The 22,236-nt window shown below is 41.4% G+C and overlaps 1 protein-coding gene across 1 annotated transcript; it reads right to left on the bottom strand.

The window, feature by feature from the left end:
* Positions 1-66: 66 nt before the first annotated feature.
* On the bottom strand, positions 67-8,138 carry LOC138591674 (serine/threonine-protein kinase Nek9). Its single transcript, XM_069662336.1, has 23 exons — positions 7,689-8,138; positions 6,932-7,109; positions 6,782-6,837; positions 6,632-6,702; positions 6,417-6,522; positions 6,081-6,212; positions 5,876-5,986; positions 5,721-5,785; positions 5,574-5,624; positions 5,294-5,486; positions 5,067-5,211; positions 4,778-4,978; positions 4,576-4,622; positions 4,263-4,424; positions 4,062-4,170; positions 3,810-3,971; positions 2,786-2,953; positions 2,644-2,700; positions 2,360-2,547; positions 2,118-2,276; positions 1,913-2,017; positions 1,760-1,813; positions 67-1,679 (listed from the first exon to the last, which is right to left on the bottom strand). The coding sequence occupies exons 1-23, from the start codon at positions 7,872-7,874 to the stop codon at positions 1,500-1,502; spliced, it is 2,886 nt and encodes a 961-aa protein (XP_069518437.1). The 5' UTR covers positions 7,875-8,138; the 3' UTR covers positions 67-1,499.
* Positions 8,139-22,236: the final 14,098 nt, after the last annotated feature.

The raw sequence follows: 22,236 nt of genomic DNA, 5'->3' as shown, positions 1-22,236 counted from the left end.
AGCAGATGTTATTATCCCTGTTGGAAATATTGACGAGGCACACATATCCAAAGGACAGCAGCAAGTTTTATTCATGGATTTTTTACACAAAGCATGATGCAAGACTGCGTCTGTGAAAGAAGGAGTGTTTATATGATTGTTACATCTCCACAATATTTGGTTGTTGAAAAGATCAACTATATTTTCAACTGCTGTCAACAACACACTGTATAAAAAACATAACCGTAAGGCACAGCAATATTATATTTGCACACATTTTGGTTTCAATAGCTTGCTAAGGCATTGTGAATAACGTTGCATCTTACTGCGTGAAAATACTGTCAGTTACACTATTGACATCTGACAGACACAAGTCAACAGCTTGTAAGCAACTATGACAGAAGGTTTTACGCACACACACATATATATATTTGTTATAACACACAATAAACAACAAAAAAAACAACATATTTGCATTAACAAATGATTCAAAATACAGTAAAACAACATTTCAGAAAGTACCAAGGACAGGTAAAATGAGTGAAAGTTAAAAAAAAAAATGCAATAAGAAACAAAGTAGCTGTAAGGTCAGCTAGATGACTTTAAAAAGGGTTTTTTTTTCCGCATTCAAAGATATTCAAACTGTTCAAGTGTTCATACATGTGCTGCAAAACAAGAATTCGAGTCAAAGACGGCAATAAGAAAAAGTAAACGCAAGCAATTGTTTTAAAAAAAATCAGTAGTTCTGTGTTTCACACAAACGTATTTATGTGACAATAAAAGATGCAAATTGTAAAAGTATATATTTGCATGATAATAAGAATATTTTATTATAACTAATAGGTATGATAAATTAAAATAAATGTTTAAGAGGCTTTTTTGTCTTTGGCACTTAGGCTTTTCAAGAATATCAAATAAAAATAAAAACAAAGTGATGCATTAGAAAATGATGTTTTCTCATTGGAAGATGGTGTAAGCATGATTTATCATAAATCGAGACATCATGCGGGCTGCCCGTCTCTCAATAATCAAGAAGAGGAAACTCTGCATGGATTATCAAATACTCTCTTGTTTGTATGTGCTGTTCTTACCGGTTATATGACAAATACTAAAATATAAGGCACTAAGAGCTGAAGCCTGATTGCTGACATCACTTAAAGTCAACACTATCACCACCAAAACGTTGACTTTCACATTGCAGAGTAACACTATGATCACTACTACGATCGTCTCGCGCAGGTGTGAAGGTCCGATCCTTCATGTTGAATCCAGCCAACATTTCAGTCTGTGGAGAACCGAGCTAGATCCCTCCACCCAGGTGAACACATTGTGCAAGGTCTTAAACAGTATTACTTACAATAAAGTGTAATCATGTGACTTGGTGCTCTGACAAACATGTATACCGTAATGTAACCGTTATGATTGTGCACAAGGCTGCACCATCTACCCAGGTTGTTTAATACAACATGTGCTAAAAGTTTTGACACTTCCCATGATCGGGGCATCTGTGGGTTTAAGTTTCACACACCGGCTCCTGCAGATCGCCCCCCATGGTTTTTGAACCCGCCTCCTCTCCCTCTTCCATCCCGGGGCATGCGATCAGAGTGACGGTTTTGGTTATTATCACAGCCTGCATCCCGTAATGTTGACCGATTGATTGCTGCCCAGAGCTTTTCATTCTCCTTCTTCTGCTCATCAACCTGAAGAAGGCACGGAAAACATGCTCATAGACAAAGATCAAATATAGCACAGGATGTTTTTTGGGGGGAGGATTTCTTACCTGCTGCTCAAGCATCTGGATCCTCATCTCTTGACGAGCGACCGTCTCTTGCAGCTGCAAAAAAAACCCAAAAAACCTTCTCCGTCAAATACAATTGCATCTGGATGCAGCACTGATTAGATCATATGTGCTGTGAAGTGTGCACATTAATACCTGTGAGACCTCGCTACTTGCTTTGCAGCATGCGCCAGATTCTCCTTTTTTGCAGAAGTCATCCTCCTCTAGTCCATTGACTTTATCACAGCCCATTCGTCTAGTCTGTGCAAAATTGTGAAAGTATAAAGAAATTCTTAAAGTTTGAATTCAAATGATATAATTCATGTCTGGATGAGTCAAAGGACAGACATTTTGGCATTACCGATAGGCCCGTCTTACAGCTGACTGCTGCTGCTGCCGCCTTTAGCTCTTTCAGCTCCTCGTAAGGAAGTGTGACGCTTTCGGAGAAAGAAGAGAGCTGGTCAGGAGTGGGCAGATCTGAGTCGTGGGGTATTGGGATGAACTCAGCGTCCTCCAGCTCCTGTTGGATGAGATCGTGCCTGAATTAGAAAACTGCATTAAGATGTTACTGTCTTGTTTATTTGCTTTTTCATGGTAACAAACCTTTCGAAGCCACAGTGGACAGGAGCTGTCCCCAGTCTGATTTGCCTCTGACATCATCGGGGTCTCCATGAAACATTCCTCCGTATTATCCTCCATTGTGCCCCCGAGACCCCTGTCGCGGCACTCCGTCTCTGAACCAGGTTCAATGTCCAGATTCACTGTAGATGTAGACGCCTCCTGGTCCAGTCCTATGTATACACACAGACACAAAATGAAGGTGTATCTGTGTATATCAAACAAAGAAAATAAATTGATACAAAGAGGGATGGAAGAAAATGATTTACCACTTCCTACTGAAAGTCCACTGTTAGAGCGAATAGTCTTGGAGTTCAGCACTTTCTCTGCAAAGGAATGAGAAAATGTATTATTGAAAAGCTCTGTGCTTGCAACAGTATGCTGTGCAAGCGTCTGGTTGTGATTACAAACCCATTATGATAATAGTGTGCCAGCCACAGCAAGAGAGGTCTGGTACGTGGTGGAGGGAACCAAAGATGGGCCTTGGCATGGCAGGGCAAACCTCTGAACCAAATCCTTTATCAGCAGGCATCCCGAGGCGCCCGTTTCCTGCGTTTCCCCACGCAAAGATCTGATTGTCTGCACAAAACAAACGCAGATGATGACATATACACAAGACAAAAGTGGCTTCTGGGTAGAAATAAATATTCTTAAATACCCCTTTCCCACCAAAATTAGCGCATTGATGTGGGTGTTTCAGACCTGGGAAGACCCGCTAATAAATACTGTAAAGGCATATACTCCTGTCAGTCTCTTTTCTGCTGCGTCACCGCCTAACGTCACAAACGTGCCGGAAACAGGGTTAGTAAACAGTGAAGATGTTATGATGGTTAGGTCTTTATTGTATCTATTAGTCATTCAGTCTGTTTATCAAACTCTGTGCTGACAAATTTGGAACGATGTTGGAGTGCTGCTTGGACGGAGGCGGGCGGAATTTGTAGCTGAGATGATGAGGAGTCGCAGAAGTTACCGATGGAGCATAGCATCGCGCCGCAAAGGGGGCGGAGATTAGTGTGTCGACACGGGTCTTGTGGTCGGATCTGGGGCGATAATTACCCGGGTCTACTGCAATCATCTAACACGGGTCTGAATGCGATTGTAGCCTTTGCCAGTAAGCAAAAAAGCAGAGTGTTAGCTGGTTTTTGGACCAGTGGGTAAGGAGCTAAAGATTTTTTTTTTGGCTTTTGCTTTTATTTATAGGACTACTGAAGAGAGAGACAGGACATTTGTAGAGAGCTGGGGATGACATGCACAAAATGATTGGCAGACCATGAGTCGAGCCTGCAATCAGTGCGTCGAGGACTGTAGCCTCTGTATGTGGGGTGCCAGCTCTACAAACTGAGCTAAACCAGCGCTCCACGGACGTAAACTTTAACAACAAATCTAAACAAGATAAATATAAATGCCATAGATGCACCACTATATGTGTTCTTACCCTCGGTGGCTGCAATAGTGAAGCCGTCTCCACAGGACACTTTGGTCACAATCTTCCCTCCAAAGGGTCCAACAAGGACTTGGACACCCTGGTGTTTCTTAAAGTCCTTCACACCCAGCTGTCCATACTTGTTGCAACCGAATGTGATCAGACGACCGCGTCCTGCAAAAAAAAGAAATCATAAAATGAAGTTTCTTAGAAATGGTGATCATTTTGGCTCACTAGAGAGACATGAGACTCTTTTTGTGGTACCATCAATGGCAGCAGTGTGTGTCTTCCCTGGAGCTATGACCTCGATCTTGAACCGTGACAGCTGCTTTGCCAAGGTCAGGGTGGTGATGTACGGAATCCCCTGGTAAGCCTGGTGTGGTGTACAGTGAAAAAAAGGTAAAACAATGGCGACATATGAAAAGTAAATCTCCATAATTACCGCCTTTAAGTGTAGCCCAGTACCTCTCCGGGTTGGTGTTTGAGACCAGAGATTCCCTGGTTCAGACCAAGCTTATTGAATTCATTGTTTCCGCACGCCAAGACTTTTCCAGCTTCTGTTAAGAAGAAGGTTCCATCACTGCCACATGACACCGAGGAGATGGTGGCGCCTTTAGGGATCTCAACCTTGGAAAAACAGAAAAGAAAGTGCTTTTAGCTGTAATTAAGTCTGGTTTTTTTTTCATATTTATCAAAACACTGTATCGTACAGGCTCCTGCAAGGCTCTGTGCTCGAGAGACAGTCAGGAACATGCCACTGCAGGAAACTAAATCTAACCTGCATTGGCGAAGAGAAGTTTTCCTCACATTCCAGACCCAGACGCCCTGCAGCAGGAAAATAGAGCAATTATGATTGGAGACACTTGATATGACTGTACTGTAGGGCCACTGTCTCCATCTGCTGGCAACAGTTAAAACAACCAGGAAGGGGCTTAAAGACATCAGCTCCAAATGACAGTAAATACAGCAACCATGTGTACCATACTCTCCGTAGCCCCAGGAGTAGATGTCCCCGCTCTGAGTCAGGACCACCACATGGTTGTCTCCACACGAAACCTGCCGGACAGGCCGCTCCTCAAAAAACTCCAAAAGCACCGGCTCCAGAATCTCGCTGCCGAACTCGCCCTCCACTCCGATGCTGCCGTAATAGTCGGACCCAAACATGTACATCTGGTCCTCGTCTGCAAAAACAACAGCCAGGTTCAGAGAAACTGATACATGATTTTCTTCTTAGGTTATCATTTTCCCAGGAAGCTTTTTCTCACTGACCGGTGATACAAGCAGTAAAATCAGCTCCGCAAGCCACCTGTCGGACAGCCTTCCCCTGTAGCTTCTCCACCTTTTTTGGCTGCCGGTACGAAGCCTGGTCTCCGTGCCCCAGCTGGCCCACCATCTTGGCTCCGCCTTGGACATTCTGAAGAGACGGTTGGAGTTGGTGAAGCGCAAGAAAAAGTAGACCCAGCATATTTTCCCCACAGTGATTGGTCAATACTCACAGCCCAGGTATACAGCTCCTTTTCCACTGTCACCACTGCAAAGTGACTCTCCCCTGCACACACGTGTTGGGCACCGCTGCCTCCTTTAAATGAGTCAATCTTCTGGGGGGTGAACTTCCCTCCGCCCCAGAAGTAAACCTCTCTTGAGCGTGTGGTCACCACTGCGACAGGGGTGTCGGTCACTGTACTCAGCCTAGCAGCCAGGGCAAAATATCAGTTATACAAAACTAATAAAGGGCCACAGAGAGGCCTACGAAAAGGAGCAAATGAGTCAACTTACTTTGGTTTTTTCATGGCTGAATTCAGCATGGCAACTCGCTCTTCAAGCTCCCTAACAGAGAATGAAGTTATCCGTGGGGTGTCATGGATGATTCAATTTCTTGGCACCCAACAGTATCTAAAATATTTTCTGTTTAAACCAACTTACTGTCTGCAGCAGGAGATGAATGGCTGGTCCAGAATCTGGTCCCCAGTAGGCCTCTTTGCAGGATCCTGCAACACAAAAGCACCACTGGCTTTTAAATCCACTTGGTTTATAACAAAATTAAACAACACTCTTCTCTTATTATTCCCTTCACTCACCTGATCGAGGCACTCATACACCAGCTTGATCAGTTCAGGAGAATAGAAATCAGAGTTCACGTCCATAGTCCAGTTGCCCTGGACTATTTTCACACAGAGGTTCAGGGGGTTCTTATGGACAAAAACAACAAAATTAATTCATTCTGGTGGAAAATATTTCTTCATTTTCTTATAAATGTGAACAATTACAAGTTAACGAACCTACCGTTGCATCAAATGTTCTTGTAAGAGTTAAGACTTCAAAAATTACACAACCCATGGCCCAGATGTCGGATTTAAAGTTGTACTTTGATCCCTGGCACAATTCAGGTGACATGTAATACGGCGTTCCCACGCACTGGATTAAAAAAAGATGAGTTAACATGCAGAAGGAGACACTACTCAGGCGCATATAATCTGTGATCAACTCCACTATCTCACATGTCATCAAACATGGCAGCATCCAGGGTGATAAGAAAAAATGTTCACACTGTCTGTACATCTACAATGTGTGCTTTCATCTGATATCCAATATACAGCATGCACATGCCACAAAACTCACAGTCTCCGCCATTGAAAACTCAGAGTCAAGCTTCTTTGCGAGGCCATAGTCGCCCAGCTTGATGAGGTCAGTCTTGGTTAGGAAAATATTCAGAGTTTTGATATCTCTGCAAGAAAATAAGAATAGTTCATTTCCAAATATAAAACAGGTAAATATAAAATAAAAGGTTGGTCAGATTTCTTTATAGGGACACAGAAAAAGGCTGAAAATCTCACCTGTGTAAGATCCCAGCCTTGTGAATATGGGCCACTGCTGAGGCAATTTGGTACAGGTACCATATGACCACCTGAAGAAACATGTTAAATGAAAATATGCAATACTAAATAATTTGTATTGTACATAACAAATGCAATGATGCAACATACTTCTTCAGTGAAAAGTTTCCCCTTCCGGTGGATGATTTTGTCGTACAGATTTCCTCCTGTGGAGATAACGCCATTTATCATGCTGTCACAGATGAACTGCCTTCAAACTTGTCTCAATTACTAGTGGACACAGTCACAGTATTCACTTACCATTGCAATACTCCAACTCAATAAGCAGGGTCTTTTTATCCATGAAGTGATTGAAGTAGGCTATGATGTTGTTGTGCTCCAGAATGGACAGGATGCTGATTTCGTTCATGACATCTCTGTGCTCCTTATCGGAGAGCGAGCCCAGTTCCACCTCCTTCCATACCACCAGAGAGTTGTCCTGTGGGAAGCAAAAGGGGACATCTCTTGAAAGTTTCTCTACATTCATACTTACACAAAAGATATACAAGGAAAATCTTCGATGTAGAACAAAAATCTTTGATGAGATATAATAGGTGCAAAATTAATTCTTTGGAGTAAAGGAGGGCTAGCATGAAAGAGATGTGCTAAAGCACTCGAAAACAACAATAACAGGATAAAGAAGCAGCTGATGGGAAAGTTATTTATCTTGATCCACTGAAGAATTTCTCACAGTGGTCAGAAAACAGAGGATCAGTGGGCAGTTCAGTTAACCAGGCACATCCTGTACAGTAAATCACAATGATGCACCTATTAAAGAATGCGTATATGATCAATCTACTAATAATTCACACCAAGTTTTGGTACTCATCCTTTATTACTGATTTTTTTTTAAATGTTGTGGGGAGCTAGTAAAGGTGCAGAAGACATGTTTTCCTTGCCATGTTGTTGTAACCGTGATGGTGTATTTCTATTACTGCATGCTGTATGGCATTATGTGCGTTCCCTGCCTTTTTAGACATAGAAAAATATGCTGGGACAGACACACAATTTAACTCACCTCTGTTCTTCTGTACAGAGTGGCTTCACCAAACGCCCCCCTCCCGAGGATCCGGATAGGAATGTAATGCAACTTCTCTTCTTCGCCATTAAACGTGCCCGACGCTGATCGCTCACTGACCACAGACCCGCCGCCCAAATCTGAATTTAGCGAGTCGAAATGTCTTTCATAGTCCTCTAGTGACATTTCTGTTTAGGGACTTGTTAGCCCGTGGCAGTGATGGAAATAACCCGTACAGGCCTGACGACAACTCTTTCTGAAAGACGTCTACAAAACCGTACACACGTCTACCATGTTACCCACGTCGTCCAAAAAAGTAGCCTGTCAGAGTACAAGTACAACCGGAAGCCTCAAAAGCACTCTAGATCCACAATTTTTAGGAAAAATACAACGTAGCAAAATACGTAAAACTATACTAGTTGCACAACTGTAAAGCATGACACAACAAAATAGGACGTTTAGCCAACTTTTTGAACCTTCAAAATAAAAGGAGTATCCTCAAACGTGTTGTAGGCTATTTTACGATGAAAGGCAGCAAACCTCATTTCCGGTTCTGTCTGGTTAGCTTGACGTGGCTAACAGTAAAGTTAGCTAAACGAAATTACAGCGCCGCCTAGCACAACAAACCCTCAACTGTTACTAATGAGTCACCCAATTTAGAGAGGTGAAGTAACGTTAAATCTGCATTACAAATACAAGTTACGTCAGTCTGAAATTGGTTTGTCGTCTGATACTTAACACAGCGAAAACTCGTCCCACCTTTACTCGAGCTGAAACCCGGAAATTGTCAAATTAAAAGGTCTCATTGGCAAGTTAAATATATTACTTTCTGTACACTAAAATTGACCCCATTTTCTCTACTTCACCCCCTCTAAATTGAAGTAAGGTACGTCACACTAGTATCAGATAAAATGTAAGTATAATATACAGATATGTCTATATTTATTTCAAAATTGACAAATATAATTTCATAGCAATTTCCTAAGACTGATATGCTGCAATGTGAGATTTATTTCACAAATACTGACTCAAACTCATAACATAGGTTGTGTAATAATATGAATGTATAATTATCAATATTTTTTTATCTAGACCTTCGATCTTATCACTGTATATATATCAGTGTGTTGTGCACTTTGTATACACCTGGAAAATCTTACCAAGGTATCAAATTAGGGATGCACAATATTATCTGCATGTTACTGGTATCTGCAGATTATGGCTTGAAAATGACATATCGGCATTGGCAGATATGTCATATTTTTTGCCGATAAAACAACGCTTTAATTATGCCTAAGTGCTCCATGATTCCGTAAAAAAGCTTGACATAATGCTACGACATTAACTTGACGCGCACTGCCTGCACCATGCCTCTTCCATTGAAGGTGAAGAAGGGTGCAAGATGTCCACGGTATGGCAGGTTTTGGCTACTACAATAAGAGTATAGGCATGATATCAAGTGTACCACAGGGGAGACTTGATGTTCTCTGCAATTAGGTGGAAAAAAACGTGCCTAATATCGGTATCGAAATAGGCAATCAGCAAAAAGGGTTGGAAAATATAGGCATATTGGATATCGGCAAAAATCCAGTATTGTGCATCCCTATATCAAATGGATACAAAAATGATTAAGTGGTTCTGCTGATTGATTTAAAACATTACCCGTAATGAGCGAGAGAGAGAGAGTGCAGAGGAGATACAAGCACATACACAAAAACTCACACAGAGTTTTGTAATATTGACAGAGCAGATAACAGTGACATGCTTGGGGGATTTCAGAGTAAAAACGAAAAGACCAAAGAAATATCCAGACATGAGTTCAAATGATCACAGCAAGATCACTGGAAATTCAGAACCTCATAACACAGGAAACAAAGGTAGGCTTCAAATATTTAAACTTCGCTTGTTATCATTTAAAAAACACACAGTACAATATTATCAGTTGTACATTTTCAGCTCACATCCGTGTGTGTTTGTTCAGGATCTATGAGCGCAGTCAGAGCTGGGTCCAGGAGTCTTCCACTGTATCTGCTTATCGTGTGTTTAGGACTGCTAAACACTATTCTGATGTTAACTGCTATTGTTATTGGGGTTCACTGTGAGTACAACTGATCATAAAAAGGTGCTGTATGTCACTATGAACTGTAACTGTATTTTTTATAGGCCTACCAAATGTTGTGAAATTGTAAATACATAACAGTAATTTGTTTTATGGATCATAAAAAATGTACCTTTTCATTTCTGCTAATCACAGGTGTAAAAGTGAGTGAGGTATCAGCTCCCGACCTAACAGCAGAAACACTCCTAATAGAGTTTAAGGAATTACAAGTAATGAAAACTGAAGTAATACAAGCTCAAGAAGAGGCCAAAAAAGCAGTTAAGGAGGAGCTCAGAAAGCACCAAAAATTTAAACCGGAGTTAGAGCAGAACCAGACCCTCTGTGACCACCTTCAGACGCAGATTGAGACACACCAAGTGGAGAAAGCAACACTGCAGTCCAAGATGTTTGATTTGCGTGAGAGGCTTTTGCATTCATTCTTTGAAAACCTTTTCTCCTTGACGTGTCTTTAACTCATTTCTTTCTTCAACAGAAAGCAGTTGTGGACGATGCCTGCCAGGATGGCAATTAATCAACTCAAGCTGCTACTTCCATTCTATATTAGAAACCAATTCCTATAAGACCTGGCCAGACAGCAGAGCAGACTGTATCAGCCGGGGCGCCAATCTAGCTGTGATTGATAGCTTGGAGGAGCATGTGAGTCTAGTGTGCTGAAGATGAAATAAAGAGAGGAGTGAACAGGAAGAGTTATTCTTGATATTAATGTACATTAGCAACTTTTCTTTTTCTAAGCAGAAATCAAATGACCTTCTAAGAATAGAGCAGATGGCTGTAAGCTGTATGTTAATGGAAAAGGATGCACAGGACTCCAGCATGGAGGTGATGTTATACTTGTTGCTTCCACCTGCAGAGGTTGTTATATGTGAAGCTTAGTTTATTTAGATACGTGGTTGACAGTTGTTTTTCATGAAAGAAATTTTCATAAGTCAAAGTAGGAAAGGAAGAGAGTTGACAAGAAATGCTGGCTGAATTCTGTTTGGCAGTGGCATTGTCTGCTAAATTGGCCTGCTAACCCACATAATGAACACTTAGAACTAGCTAAAACATGTGACAGTTAAGCTAATTGAAATAACATAAAGATGTAATTTCAGATACTACAGAGACATCATTGCTGTCTAAAACTGCAGAAGCTGAGGAGATGTTTGAAATTATATGAACAATCCCTCAAGGACATCGGATACCTCTGTGGTAGAGATGCTAGCTAATAATAGCGTACAATCTGCGCTTCAAGTGGAGAGACAGGAGGTGTATAAAGGTGAAGAGGGAGTGTTTGAGTAGAGCAATATTAGCCTGAAGGCATTAAGGCCTCATAAAGAGAAGACATTTTTTTCTACACAATGAATCAAGGTCCACTTACTAGCCTTTTCTAGATCTTGGATCTTGGACCATTGGATGGTCTTCAGTTGCAGATTTTATCACTTAGCTCTGTTTCACAATGGCAAAACACCTAGCATAAGCTAGTATAAACATTGTTTTTATGGACTCCTCTTAGCATAGAAGTTGTATTTCTAAATAACAAATTGTGATATTGTTTAATCCCTGTTTCTACATAGCTAAATCTTTGGGAGTTTTTACCAAAAAAGGATCCAAGCGTTCACTTGCACACGGTAAAGGGAACGTGGATTGGCCTTATGTATGTTTGGACAGAGCGACGTTGGGTGTGGTCAAATAATGTTACTTTTCAGGGTCCAGGGTAAGAGCACGCAATGAATTTTGGGAAATAACTCAATTTTCTTTCTTGTTTTAAGTTCCTTTTGAGAGAAAATCAATACCATTCCTATGTCTCGTGTATGGTAAGTATGTAGGTAGAGTGAGCTGATTAGCTTAGCTTACTACTATTATTGCTATTACTAAGACTTAAAGCAGTTGGAAACAGCTAGTCTGTGCTGTCACTGTGGGGGTCATATCTTTGTTCCCTGGATCCTATGTTCCACAGATTTATATGGCAGATAATCCCATTGAACTAAATCATTAAATATTGGGTTAAACCTGAACATTAGTTTTGATTATTATGGTATGTAGCAATAACATTTTCTGGGTAGTTTGGTGGATCAAAACCAACCAAAACAAGAGTTTGAGTCAAGTTTGAGTAACATTAAGAAAACGACCCAGACCCTGCCGGGAAAATGGAAACTTAGAACCCTGGGAACATAGGTAGGCCACGCTCCCTCAATGTGTGCTGCCAAGAAATAGTTAAAGCATTAGTTAAAGTCCTATTTAAAACCAAAAGTTGTGTTTCAAGTCATTTCATCTGATAATAATTAACAACTTCTGATATAAAACTATAACATACATGTAAAATACATTTACACAGTATATAGTGAATATATTTTAAAGTATTACTTGATTGCTTTAGGTACTGGAATCAGGCAGAGCCTAACGACCAAGCAACGCCAGGTGGGGCCTGTGTGTCAATTCTGCAAGCTGAAGACGCAATGAGAACGTGGTCGGACTCAGATTGTCTTTTGGGCAAGGAATGGTTATGTGAAATGGAGCCCAACTAGTTGTGGAGAGAATGGTGGTCCACATGCAGGACAGGTTAAACTCTCCTCAAAGAAGCTGCCTTCATAACATTAAACAAGCTCGGGAATGATCATATGAGAAGAGAAAACCCAGTTATTTTCTTTGTCAGGATTTATTGTTTGCAAGTGTCTTTAGTCTTTAATAAATACAAGAAATATACTGACAAACATGGTTTCTTAATGCAGTTGCACGAGGCCGCAGGCAGATATCTAGCCATGATTTAAAATGATGACACGCTGGTCCAGACAAAGTATCTCAACAACTATTGAATAGATGCAATGACATTCTGTACAGAGACTTTAGGGTGTACTGATCCGCTGTCTTTATTTAGGGCCCCCATAAGGTCACTTTTTTGTGTCCTATATTTTTGTTTATGACTGAACACCTGCAAAAAAAAAAGTAATTTTAGAACTTTGTGTCAAGTTCAAAAGCAAATAGCATGCTAACACAGGAAACTAAGATTTGGTAAACATTGCACGTTTCCATTGTCGTTGCGAGTGCTGAGCATGTTAGCATGCTGATACTAACATTGCGGTACAGCTAAACCTCACTTTATTGCTAGCTAGCACGACTATAGTGTTGTTGTTGTGAGATTAAAAGAGAAATCAAATATCATGCCAATTATAAAACCTGAAAAAAGCCTGGTATGTGTCATTGTAGAGTGAATGGATTTTGTGGCTTTTATAGGATTCTCTCATCGTAAATCAATTCTATACATGAAGCAGATGTGAAGCTAAACTACAATGAATAATCAGAAAGGCCTTAGCTTCCAGACCAGGGTCCACACACACACACACACACACACACACACATCCCTACCTTATCACTGATATAAGCAGCAGACAAACAGATCAATAGGCACTACTTGCACCAGCATAATGGAGAACTCACAAGCAGAACTTGAGGACGAAATAACAAGAAATATTTCACGAGATTTCAACCACTATGGACATCCAGGCTCTCACCGTCGATTATTTGGAGGAGGTAATAATAATAATATAAAACCTTCTGCTGTTTCTGACCAATGTCTTTCGAACTTTTATACTGCCACTCTTTCCTCTCCTCCCTTTCACTTACAAACTAACTCTGTGACTTTAGGTCATCACAGGACTTTTGATTGAAACATATGTTAAATATTGTTGAATATAATATAAATTAGATTAGGTACTTCTATAATCTAATCTTGTTTTAAATTGCGCATGGATTATTTTAACCCTTTTATTAAAACCGCAAATTACTAGGTAAAGGTAAATAGTCAGCATGTCGATGCTTTTGATTTTATTTTAAATATCCAACTTAAGATTACGATATTATGGTCTGTTTACAGAGGGACGTTCTGTGTTTTCCCGCCACCGCCTGGTCACACTGAGTCTGGGCCTGCTGAATGCTGTTCTGCTGATAGCTGCTGTTGTCCTTGGGATTTACTGTAAGTATGACAGCTGATTTCCTCTATCTGATTTCCAATTCATCTTTTGTGGAAGTAGAAGTGGAAATAGATTCAGCCCTGTGCTGCAATACGATGTGGTATATGATACTATAGGGTTGTGACTTATTGTTTTGCTATCATTTTGTTTGTCAAATACCTTTATGTAAAATTAAAAAAACTTCTAAAAGATTGCAAAGGCTCCCAATAGCCTTTACTGAAACAAGCAATTCAAAGGCGTAATTGAATATCTAAATAGTTTATTTTATGCTCATTAATTAATCAATTAATTTTCAGCTCCATTTGACAAAAATGCTCGGAGGCTATCACATGCACTGCCCAAGATGGTAAAAATATTCCTGAATTTAAAACAACTGTGAGGAAATGTTACATTGTGTGCACTTTGGCGCCCCCTGTGGACAAAGTATGTAGTCCCATTTAGAGTACTGGTTGTCCGGATTTGGTCATCGAGAATCTGTATCTGAAACAGGTTTATCCAATCCAGTTTTACTTTACATTGTAGAGGCATTTCAATTAAAATCATGAATATAAACCTCATAGCTTTATTAAACCTCATAGGGGATCACCAAAATAAGTACTGACTGGTAATCCATTAAAGAGATGTTTAGATGCTTCAATCAGGACCACAGTGGTGGACCATCCAACAGGGTGACATTGTTTGGTGTTCAAAAACTTTTTCCACACTTCTTTCTCTTTTTTAGTTTGTTTCCTTCTGTGCCTCAGGTGCCAAAGCCAGTTACTTTCAGGTTTCTGATTCAACAATTACACCCCTCCTCATTGAGATGAACACTTTACGCAACCGCAGCGGTATCGTCAGAGCTACAGTGGAAGCCAAAGCACAACTAGCAAAACAGTACGCCAGCCACATGCAACTAAAGCTACAAGTGAAGCAGCATGAGATCAGCTTGGACAAACTTCAGAAACAGATTGAGATTCTGCGCACAGAGAAGGAAAATCTGCACGTGAATAAAACTGTATTAGGTAAGGCAGACTAACAACCTCTCTGGTGGCAAAGAGTCCAATATTTAGGTTTATGTTCGAACGTTCTCCCCCCTAACGGATATCATGCTGTTCACTATAACAATGTATGTATCAAACTATATGGTTGAGGAATTTATTGAAAAAAAACAGCTTTGGTTTACTTTTTTAATCTCCTGTTGCAACAGAGGAAACCTGTGACAGATGCCAACCAGGATGGACTCTTGTTAAATCGAGCTGCTATTATTTTTCCTCTCGCCATGCGTCCAACTCCAAAAAGAACTGGCTGGACAGCAGAGCAGACTGTATCAGTAAAGGGGGCGAGCTGCTGGTGATCAATAACTTGGAGGAGCAGGTGGGTAATAAATAAAAATAATAAACAAATAAAAATGATTCAATCTCTTGTATAAGTTAAAAGTTCCTTCAAGGGGAAACATGTAAATCATAGCTTGATGATATTTTGCTTTATACGTATTTGAGGTGAAAACTTAAAAAAATTAAGGTGAGGACTAATTCTGTGTAGAGAAAACAAAAACTAGCTCTTGCCACAGTAACTTAAAGGGAATTAAGAGCTAAAAATCACCCACAAATGATCATCGCTCGAAATTTGGACAAAGCAGGCAGCTGTTTTTAGTGAAGCAAGTCTAAACCCCAAGACTGGGGGGACATTGTTCTAAAGGGACACTTACCGTTAGCAGGTAGCTTAAGGACATAGTGGAGCATTCTGTAATTAACAAGCAAGATGTTTTTATTATGAGCTGGTGGATGCTTAATATTTGATGATAATTGCCAGGTGGACAGAAACCCAGCTCCAAATTAATAACTGTAGGCCTATTGCTCCATAATGGCATGATTTGTAAATTAGTAACTGTTTGCTAACGGCTATGGACATGGTAGTGATGTACTACCCCAAAGTGGTCAATTAAATCTTTGAGGTGAAGAACAGAAAGGTTTTAGTAAATAGCGGCTCCACATACAATAGTACATTCTGGAACAAACGTTTAATCATTAGCGGGCTAGTTAACAAGCTAACCAGCCAGGCATAGCCAGGGCAGACACTGGTACCTGCCAATTAGTGCTAAGATATAAGTAAAACAATAAAGAATTAAATAAAGACATTAAGTATGCCAACATTTCACCTCACAGCAAGACATTTTATGTGTTCGATATTTGCATTAAAAATTCTAAAAAAATAAACGTACCTACACTTCAATCAAGGCTGAGAGGTGACGTTACTTCTTGCAGACAGCTAGCGACTCCCACTTGTCACTCAAAAATTCTGCGCCCTTAATTACGAATAACTCAAAGCCTTTATATAGTTATATATATAGGGTAGTTATAGTAAATTAACCCTGTATTTTTGTCATTTATGGGGGAATGCGCTTTTGTACCCGTCTGTACCATAGACTATATAAAAAGATGGATGACATGTTAGCTCCCTAAAAGTAAAGCCAAAACATTTCGAGTGCCCCCCTGCTGACTGGCTGCAGTAGGCTATAGCTCATAAAGCGCACCTCCCCCATGTTATCAGATGGGACATGGGTCACACTATAAATTCAAAATACACACCAAATACATTTTCTCGAACATGGTTTCTATCATTATGGTTAGTTCTTATCATGCTGATTTACGTCCAAGTGTTCATTTTTCTGACAAGTTAGTTATTTTATTCTGTACAAAGGATGATTGACAGCTCTGATGACAAATACGGCTCCTGCAGCCAATTTGTTCCAGATTAGCAGTGTAGAGGAGGATTGGCGAGAGGAAACATAACTAAAACAATCACTACAGTCATTGTAGTTTACATATCTGTGAACGTCTGCTTCAGACACACAATTAAAGTTTACCTGCCAATCTCTACTGCGCAGCATTCCCAGGCCAGACGGGATATATAATCCCTCCAGCAAGCTCTGGGTCTGCCCGGGGGTCTCCTCCCAGTTGGACATGCCCGGAAAAACCTCCAAACACCCAGGGGGCATCCTAATCAGATGCCAGAACCACCTCAACTGGCTCCTTTCAACGCGAAGGAGTAGCGCTCTACTCCAAGCTCCCTCCGGATGTCCGAGCTCCTTAACCTATCTCTAAGGCTGAGCCCAGACACCCTCCGGAGGAAACGTAGATCGACTGGTAAATCGAAAGCTTTTCCTTCAGGCTCAGCTCCCTCTTCACCAGGACGGTCCGGTACAATGCATACATTACTGCTGATGCTGCACCGATACGCCTGTCAATCTCACAATCCATTTTTCCCTCACTCGTGAACAAGACCCCGAGATTCTTAAACTCCTTCACTTGACTTGACTCACTCCCCACTCAGAGGGGGCAATCCACCATTTTTCAGGCAGAGAACCATGGCCTCAGACTTGGAGGCACTGACTCTTCCCAACCGCTTCACACTCGGCTGCAAACCGCCCCAATGCCTGTTGGAGATCCCAGTTTGATGAGGCCAAAAGGGCAACAGCATCCACAAAAAGCAGAGATGAAATTCTGAGGTCCCCAAACTGGAAACCCTCCTCCCCCCAGCTGCACCTTGAGATCCTGTCCATGAAAATCACAAACAGAATCTGTGACAAGGGAAAACCCTGGCGGAGGCCAACATGCACTGGGAATGTTTCTGACTTTGTACTGAGGATGCGGACACAGCTCTCACTTTGGTTATACAGAGACCGGATGGTTCATAGCAACGGCCCAGGTACCCCATACTCCCACAGTACCCCCCCAGGACCCCCCGGGGGACACGATTGTAAACCTTCTTCTTCTTCCAAGTCCACAAAACACATGTAGACTGGATGGGCAAACTCCCCCCAATGCCCCCCCAAGCAGCCCTGCAAGGGTAAAGAGCTGATCCACTGTTCCATGCCCAGGTTGGAATCTGCATTGTTCCTCCTGTAACTGAGGTTCGACCATCAGCTGGAGTCTCCTTTCCAGCACTCTGGAATAAACTTTACCCGGGAGGCTGAGAAGTGTTAAACCCCGATAATTGGGGCATACCCTCCGGTCCCCCTTTTTAAAAATGGGAACCACCACCCCGGTCTGCCAATCGTAGGTACCATCCCAGACCTCCACGCAACATTGAAGAGGCGTGTCAGCCAAGACAGCAGAAACAATGTCCAGAGCCTCTAGCATCTCAGGGCGAATCTCATCTACACCAGGCGCCTTGCCACTGAGGAGCTTCTTGACTACCTCAGTGACCTCTGCCACGGAGGTTTTAGATGAGGCTTCCCCTGGACCTATGAACTCGATCAGCACGCTAAGGCCCCCGCCTTTGCCTGCTGCCAGGTTTACAACGCACTCGACCCTCGACCTGCCTATCCCTGCAGGTGGTGGGCCCACAAGGCGTCCACATTACTCCTTCGGGCAGAGCCCAGCCAGGCCACATGGGCGAAAGCCCGGCCACCAGGCCCTTGCCATCGAGCATCCCCCCATGTCTGGCTCCAGGGGGTAGCCCCGGTCTCCCTAATTCGGGCGAGGTAGCTGTATCCCGTGTTTGCCTTTTCATATGGGCTTTTGAACCACTCTTACTCTGGTTCCTCCCCTGGGACCAATTTGCCTTGGGAGACCCTACCAGGGGCTAGTGGCCCGGACAACACAGCTCCCAGGTTCACAGGGACACGTAAACCCCTCCACCACGTTAAAGTGGTGATTCATGGAGGGGTGAACCGCTCTTACTCTGGTTCCTCCCCTGGGACCAATTTGCCTTAGGAGACCCTACCAGGGGATAGTGCCCTGGAAAACACAGCTCTCAGGTTCACAGGGACACGCAAACCCCTCCACCATGTTAAGATCGCGATTCAGGTTCACCTGGAAACAAAAAAACACCCCTCAAATCTAGTCAGAATTTAATTCCAATATTGCTGTGTTCTGACTGGAGCTTGGAATACAGTACAACAGAAAATACCTTAATCCAAGTCGAAATGAGAAAAAAAGTGTTTCAAAGCCATTAAAGTCTATTTGATCATATAGTACATACTCTAACTTGGAAAATAGCAATTTAGTTATAAACTTGTGTGTCTGCTTTCTTACAGAGACTCATATCTGAAAACCTTCCAACTCAGAGTGGCAGTAGTGATTGGTGGAAGAAAGGATATTGGATCGGCCTCACTGACGTGGTGGCAAAGGGAACATGGGTCTGGGTTAACAATGTGACTGAGACGGAAACACTGTAAGCATCCTACATATTGGTACCACTGGTTGATTGACATTGGTATTGTTAATTTCTATACTTTTGGGGAAAACATGACGAACAAATGTGGAGGAACTAAAGTCTTCTTAAATGGTTTTGATTTATCCAAGGTACTGGAGAAGTGGACAGCCTAAGAGTGATGGACCTCAGAGTGGGGACTGTGCTGCTTTCTTTTACTTTGCTGATACCACCAGGATGTGGTACAATGGAAACTGCAATGATCATCAATATAACTGGATATGTGAGAAGCAACCAAGCTAGACACAAAAGTTCTTGAAAAGAAATCACAATAACTGGACGAATTATTTGCATCCGTGTGAAATCCTTTCAATAAACAAACTGCAGCTCAATTCATTAACATCCATGTTTTATGTGATTATTATTATTATAGTATATGAGTTAATATAACTACACTCTCTGTGAAGTGTTAGTTTAGAGTAGTTGTAGATAGAAGAACATGTATTTGCCAAGTGTTCATTTTACAGAATCCTGCTTGACTTAATAAAAAAGTGACATCCATACAAGTGTCGTATCATGCTTGAATGTTTGAGTTAATATGGACTTTATTTTGTCATCAGAAATTGAAACTGCTCTTTAAATGGCCTCTGCACCCTATAAATATTTAACAAATGATCTTGATTTTGTGTTTGTAATGTTACACACACTTTTACACACACAGGGCAATGTCCTGACACATAATCTCTTTTGGACAAACACGTCACACTGCCCTCGTCTTTGCAGTCAAAATGGAAGACAGCCCCACATTTCCTGTCATATCTTCACTGTCCTATCACTAAAGGCAAAAACAGAGTGAAAGAATAAAAATGTATAGATGTAAACTGAAGTTCTAGACACTTAAAAAAAAACTTAAACTTGCTGAAGTAACACTACTTTTTTACCACTCACAGATTACAATCTTACTGATGGGCTCCATGCAATAACGAACATCGACAGTGAGTTGGCCAAACTGCATGCGTCTTACAACAAAGTGATCCAAAGTAGGGATGAGGCCAAGACAGAGTTGGAGAGAATAATGTCTGAGCAGCGACTTACCAAATGGGAGGCTGAACACCTGGAGAGAAGATGCAAAGCCTACAAAAAGGAGGCTGAAAAAATTCAGTTGGAAATTGTAACGTTGAAATCCCACCTGCCGATGATCAGTGAGAGCTTTGTTTTTTGTTCTCCTGATACCTCTTTGATACTTTGACTACTGATAATTTTATGTTTGAAGTTATAAAATTATTGTGACCCAACCAAAAACACATAATTTTTCCTCTATTTTTTTGCAACAGAGGAGGGCTGCAAACGCTGTGTCTTAGTAGAGGCACAGACGGGCTTCTTCAATATCAGACCACGAGGACATTTTTCTGCCATCTTGTTAGCTCAGTGCCAGGTTAGGTAAACAGCCGTCGTAGTATGATGCAGTGTTCAGATCAGACTTTTGAGCCATTCCACCCAACATAAATCTGGTTGGAGAAAGGCAGTGGTGATTGTGGGGAGAAAGAATACTGGATCGGCCTCACTGACATGGCGGCAAAGGGAACATGGGTCTGGGTTAATGTGACTGAGATGGAAACACTGTAAGCATCCAACTGATTGGTACCACTTACTGTTAATTTCTATACTTTTGGGAAAAACATGACGAACAAATATGGAGGAACTAAAGTCTTCTTGAATGGTTTTGATTTATCCAAGGTATTTCCTCTGCACCCTGTAAATATTTAACAAATGATCTTGATTTTGTGTTTGTAATGTTACACACACTCTTACACACAGGGCAATGTCCTGACACATAATCTCGGACAAACACGCCACACTGCCCTCGTCTTTGCAGTCAAAATGGAGGACAGAGAAAAATCAGGTGGCACTTTTGATGGCAGATTTAACAAACTGATTAGTGAAGAGGAACTCAGCACAGACGAGCACACTCTCTACTCAAACCAAGAGAAGCAACAAGGTAAGTAAACAAAGAGAGAATAATAATAACATAATGTTGTGTTACAATATTGTGACACAGTTTGTGGCTCTTGATCCACCGCTTCTCTGTGTAGTGTCTATGTCCATGGTGGGACCTGAATCCAGTTTAAGGCATCACAAACTGCTCGCAGTAAGCCTGGCAGTGCTCGCTGTTGTTCTTCTAGCAGTCGATATTGGCCTGGGAGTCCACTGTAAGTCACTGTTCATCTATAATTACGCAACAGATTTACAATATTGTGAAAATATTGAGGTATTAGAAGGTCATGAGATTACGCCACATTCACAAGGTACCAAATTTAAAGTTTCCACTGCCCCCAAATTATACAAAATAAATTAAACAGTAAAGGCAGGTTTATGAAAAATCTTATAGAATATTTAAAAAGTCAAAATGATATATGCACTCTGATTACATTTGACTGTCAAGAGTGAAACCATGGGGCATCGGTTTAGCTCAGTTGGTAGAGCAGGAGCCAAATATGTACAGAGGCAAAGTCCTCACAGCATTGGCTACGACCCTGACCTCAGCTCATTTGTTGCATGTCCTCTCCACTCTCTCTGCCCCACATTTCCTGTCATATCTTCACTGTCCTATCACTAAAGGCAAAAACAGAGTGAAAGAATAAAAATGTATAGATGTAAACTGAAGTTCTAGACACTTAAACTAAAACTTAAACTTGCTGAAGTAACACTACTTTTTTACCACTCACAGATTACAATCTTACTGATGGGCTCCATGCAATAACGAACATCAACAGTGAGTTGGCCAAACTGCATGTGTCTTACAGCAAAGCGATCCAAAGTAGGGATGAGGCCAAGACAGAGTTGGAGAGAATAATGTCTGAGCAGCGACTTACCAAATGGGAGGCTGAACACCTGGAGAGAAGATGCAAAGCCTACAAAAAGGAGGCTGAAAAAATTCAGTTGGAAATTGCAACGTTGAAATCCCACCTGCCGATGATCAGTGAGAGCTTTGTTTATTGTTCTCCTGATACCTCTTTGATACTTTGACTACTGATAATTTTATGTTTGAAGTTATAAAATTATTGTGACCCAACCAAAAACACATAATTTTTCCTCTATTTTTTTGCAACAGAGGAGGGCTGCAAACGCTGTTTAGCAGGATGGACTTTCATAAGCTCAATGTGCTATTACATCGCTTTCTCAAGCACTTTATCGGTCAGAAGCTGGCCTGATGCCAGAAGGTTCTGCACGGATCAAGGAGGCGACTTGGCAGTGATAGACAGCAGAGAGAAACACGTAAGACCCAACGTTTAGTAAACGTGTTGATATTACCGGATAAAATCTGCAACTACATTTGTGCTATTTT

The sequence above is a fragment of the Semicossyphus pulcher genome, unplaced genomic scaffold (assembly GCF_022749685.1).
Source record: "Semicossyphus pulcher isolate SPU_LCO1_2020_fin unplaced genomic scaffold, fSemPul1.0.p SCAF_14, whole genome shotgun sequence".
NCBI lineage: Eukaryota > Metazoa > Chordata > Actinopteri > Labriformes > Labridae > Semicossyphus > Semicossyphus pulcher.
The sequence above is the reverse complement of the archived record's forward strand: the minus strand, read 5'-3'. Positions and strand labels throughout refer to the sequence as shown.

What these genes read in the sequence shown, in the direction of transcription:
- LOC138591674 (XM_069662336.1), bottom strand. Translation starts at nt 7,874, where the DNA reads ATGTCACTAGAGGACTATGAAAGACATTTCGACTCGCTAAATTCAGAT. An exon ending in TGAGTTGGAGTATTGCAATG is followed by an intron (nt 6,838 to 6,931) that starts GTAAGTGAATAC and finishes TTATCTCCACAG; the next exon opens with GAGGAAATCTGTACGACAAA. An exon ending in TCAGCCATGAAAAAACCAAA is followed by an intron (nt 5,487 to 5,573) that starts GTAAGTTGACTC and finishes CCTGGCTGCTAG; the next exon opens with GCTGAGTACAGTGACCGACA.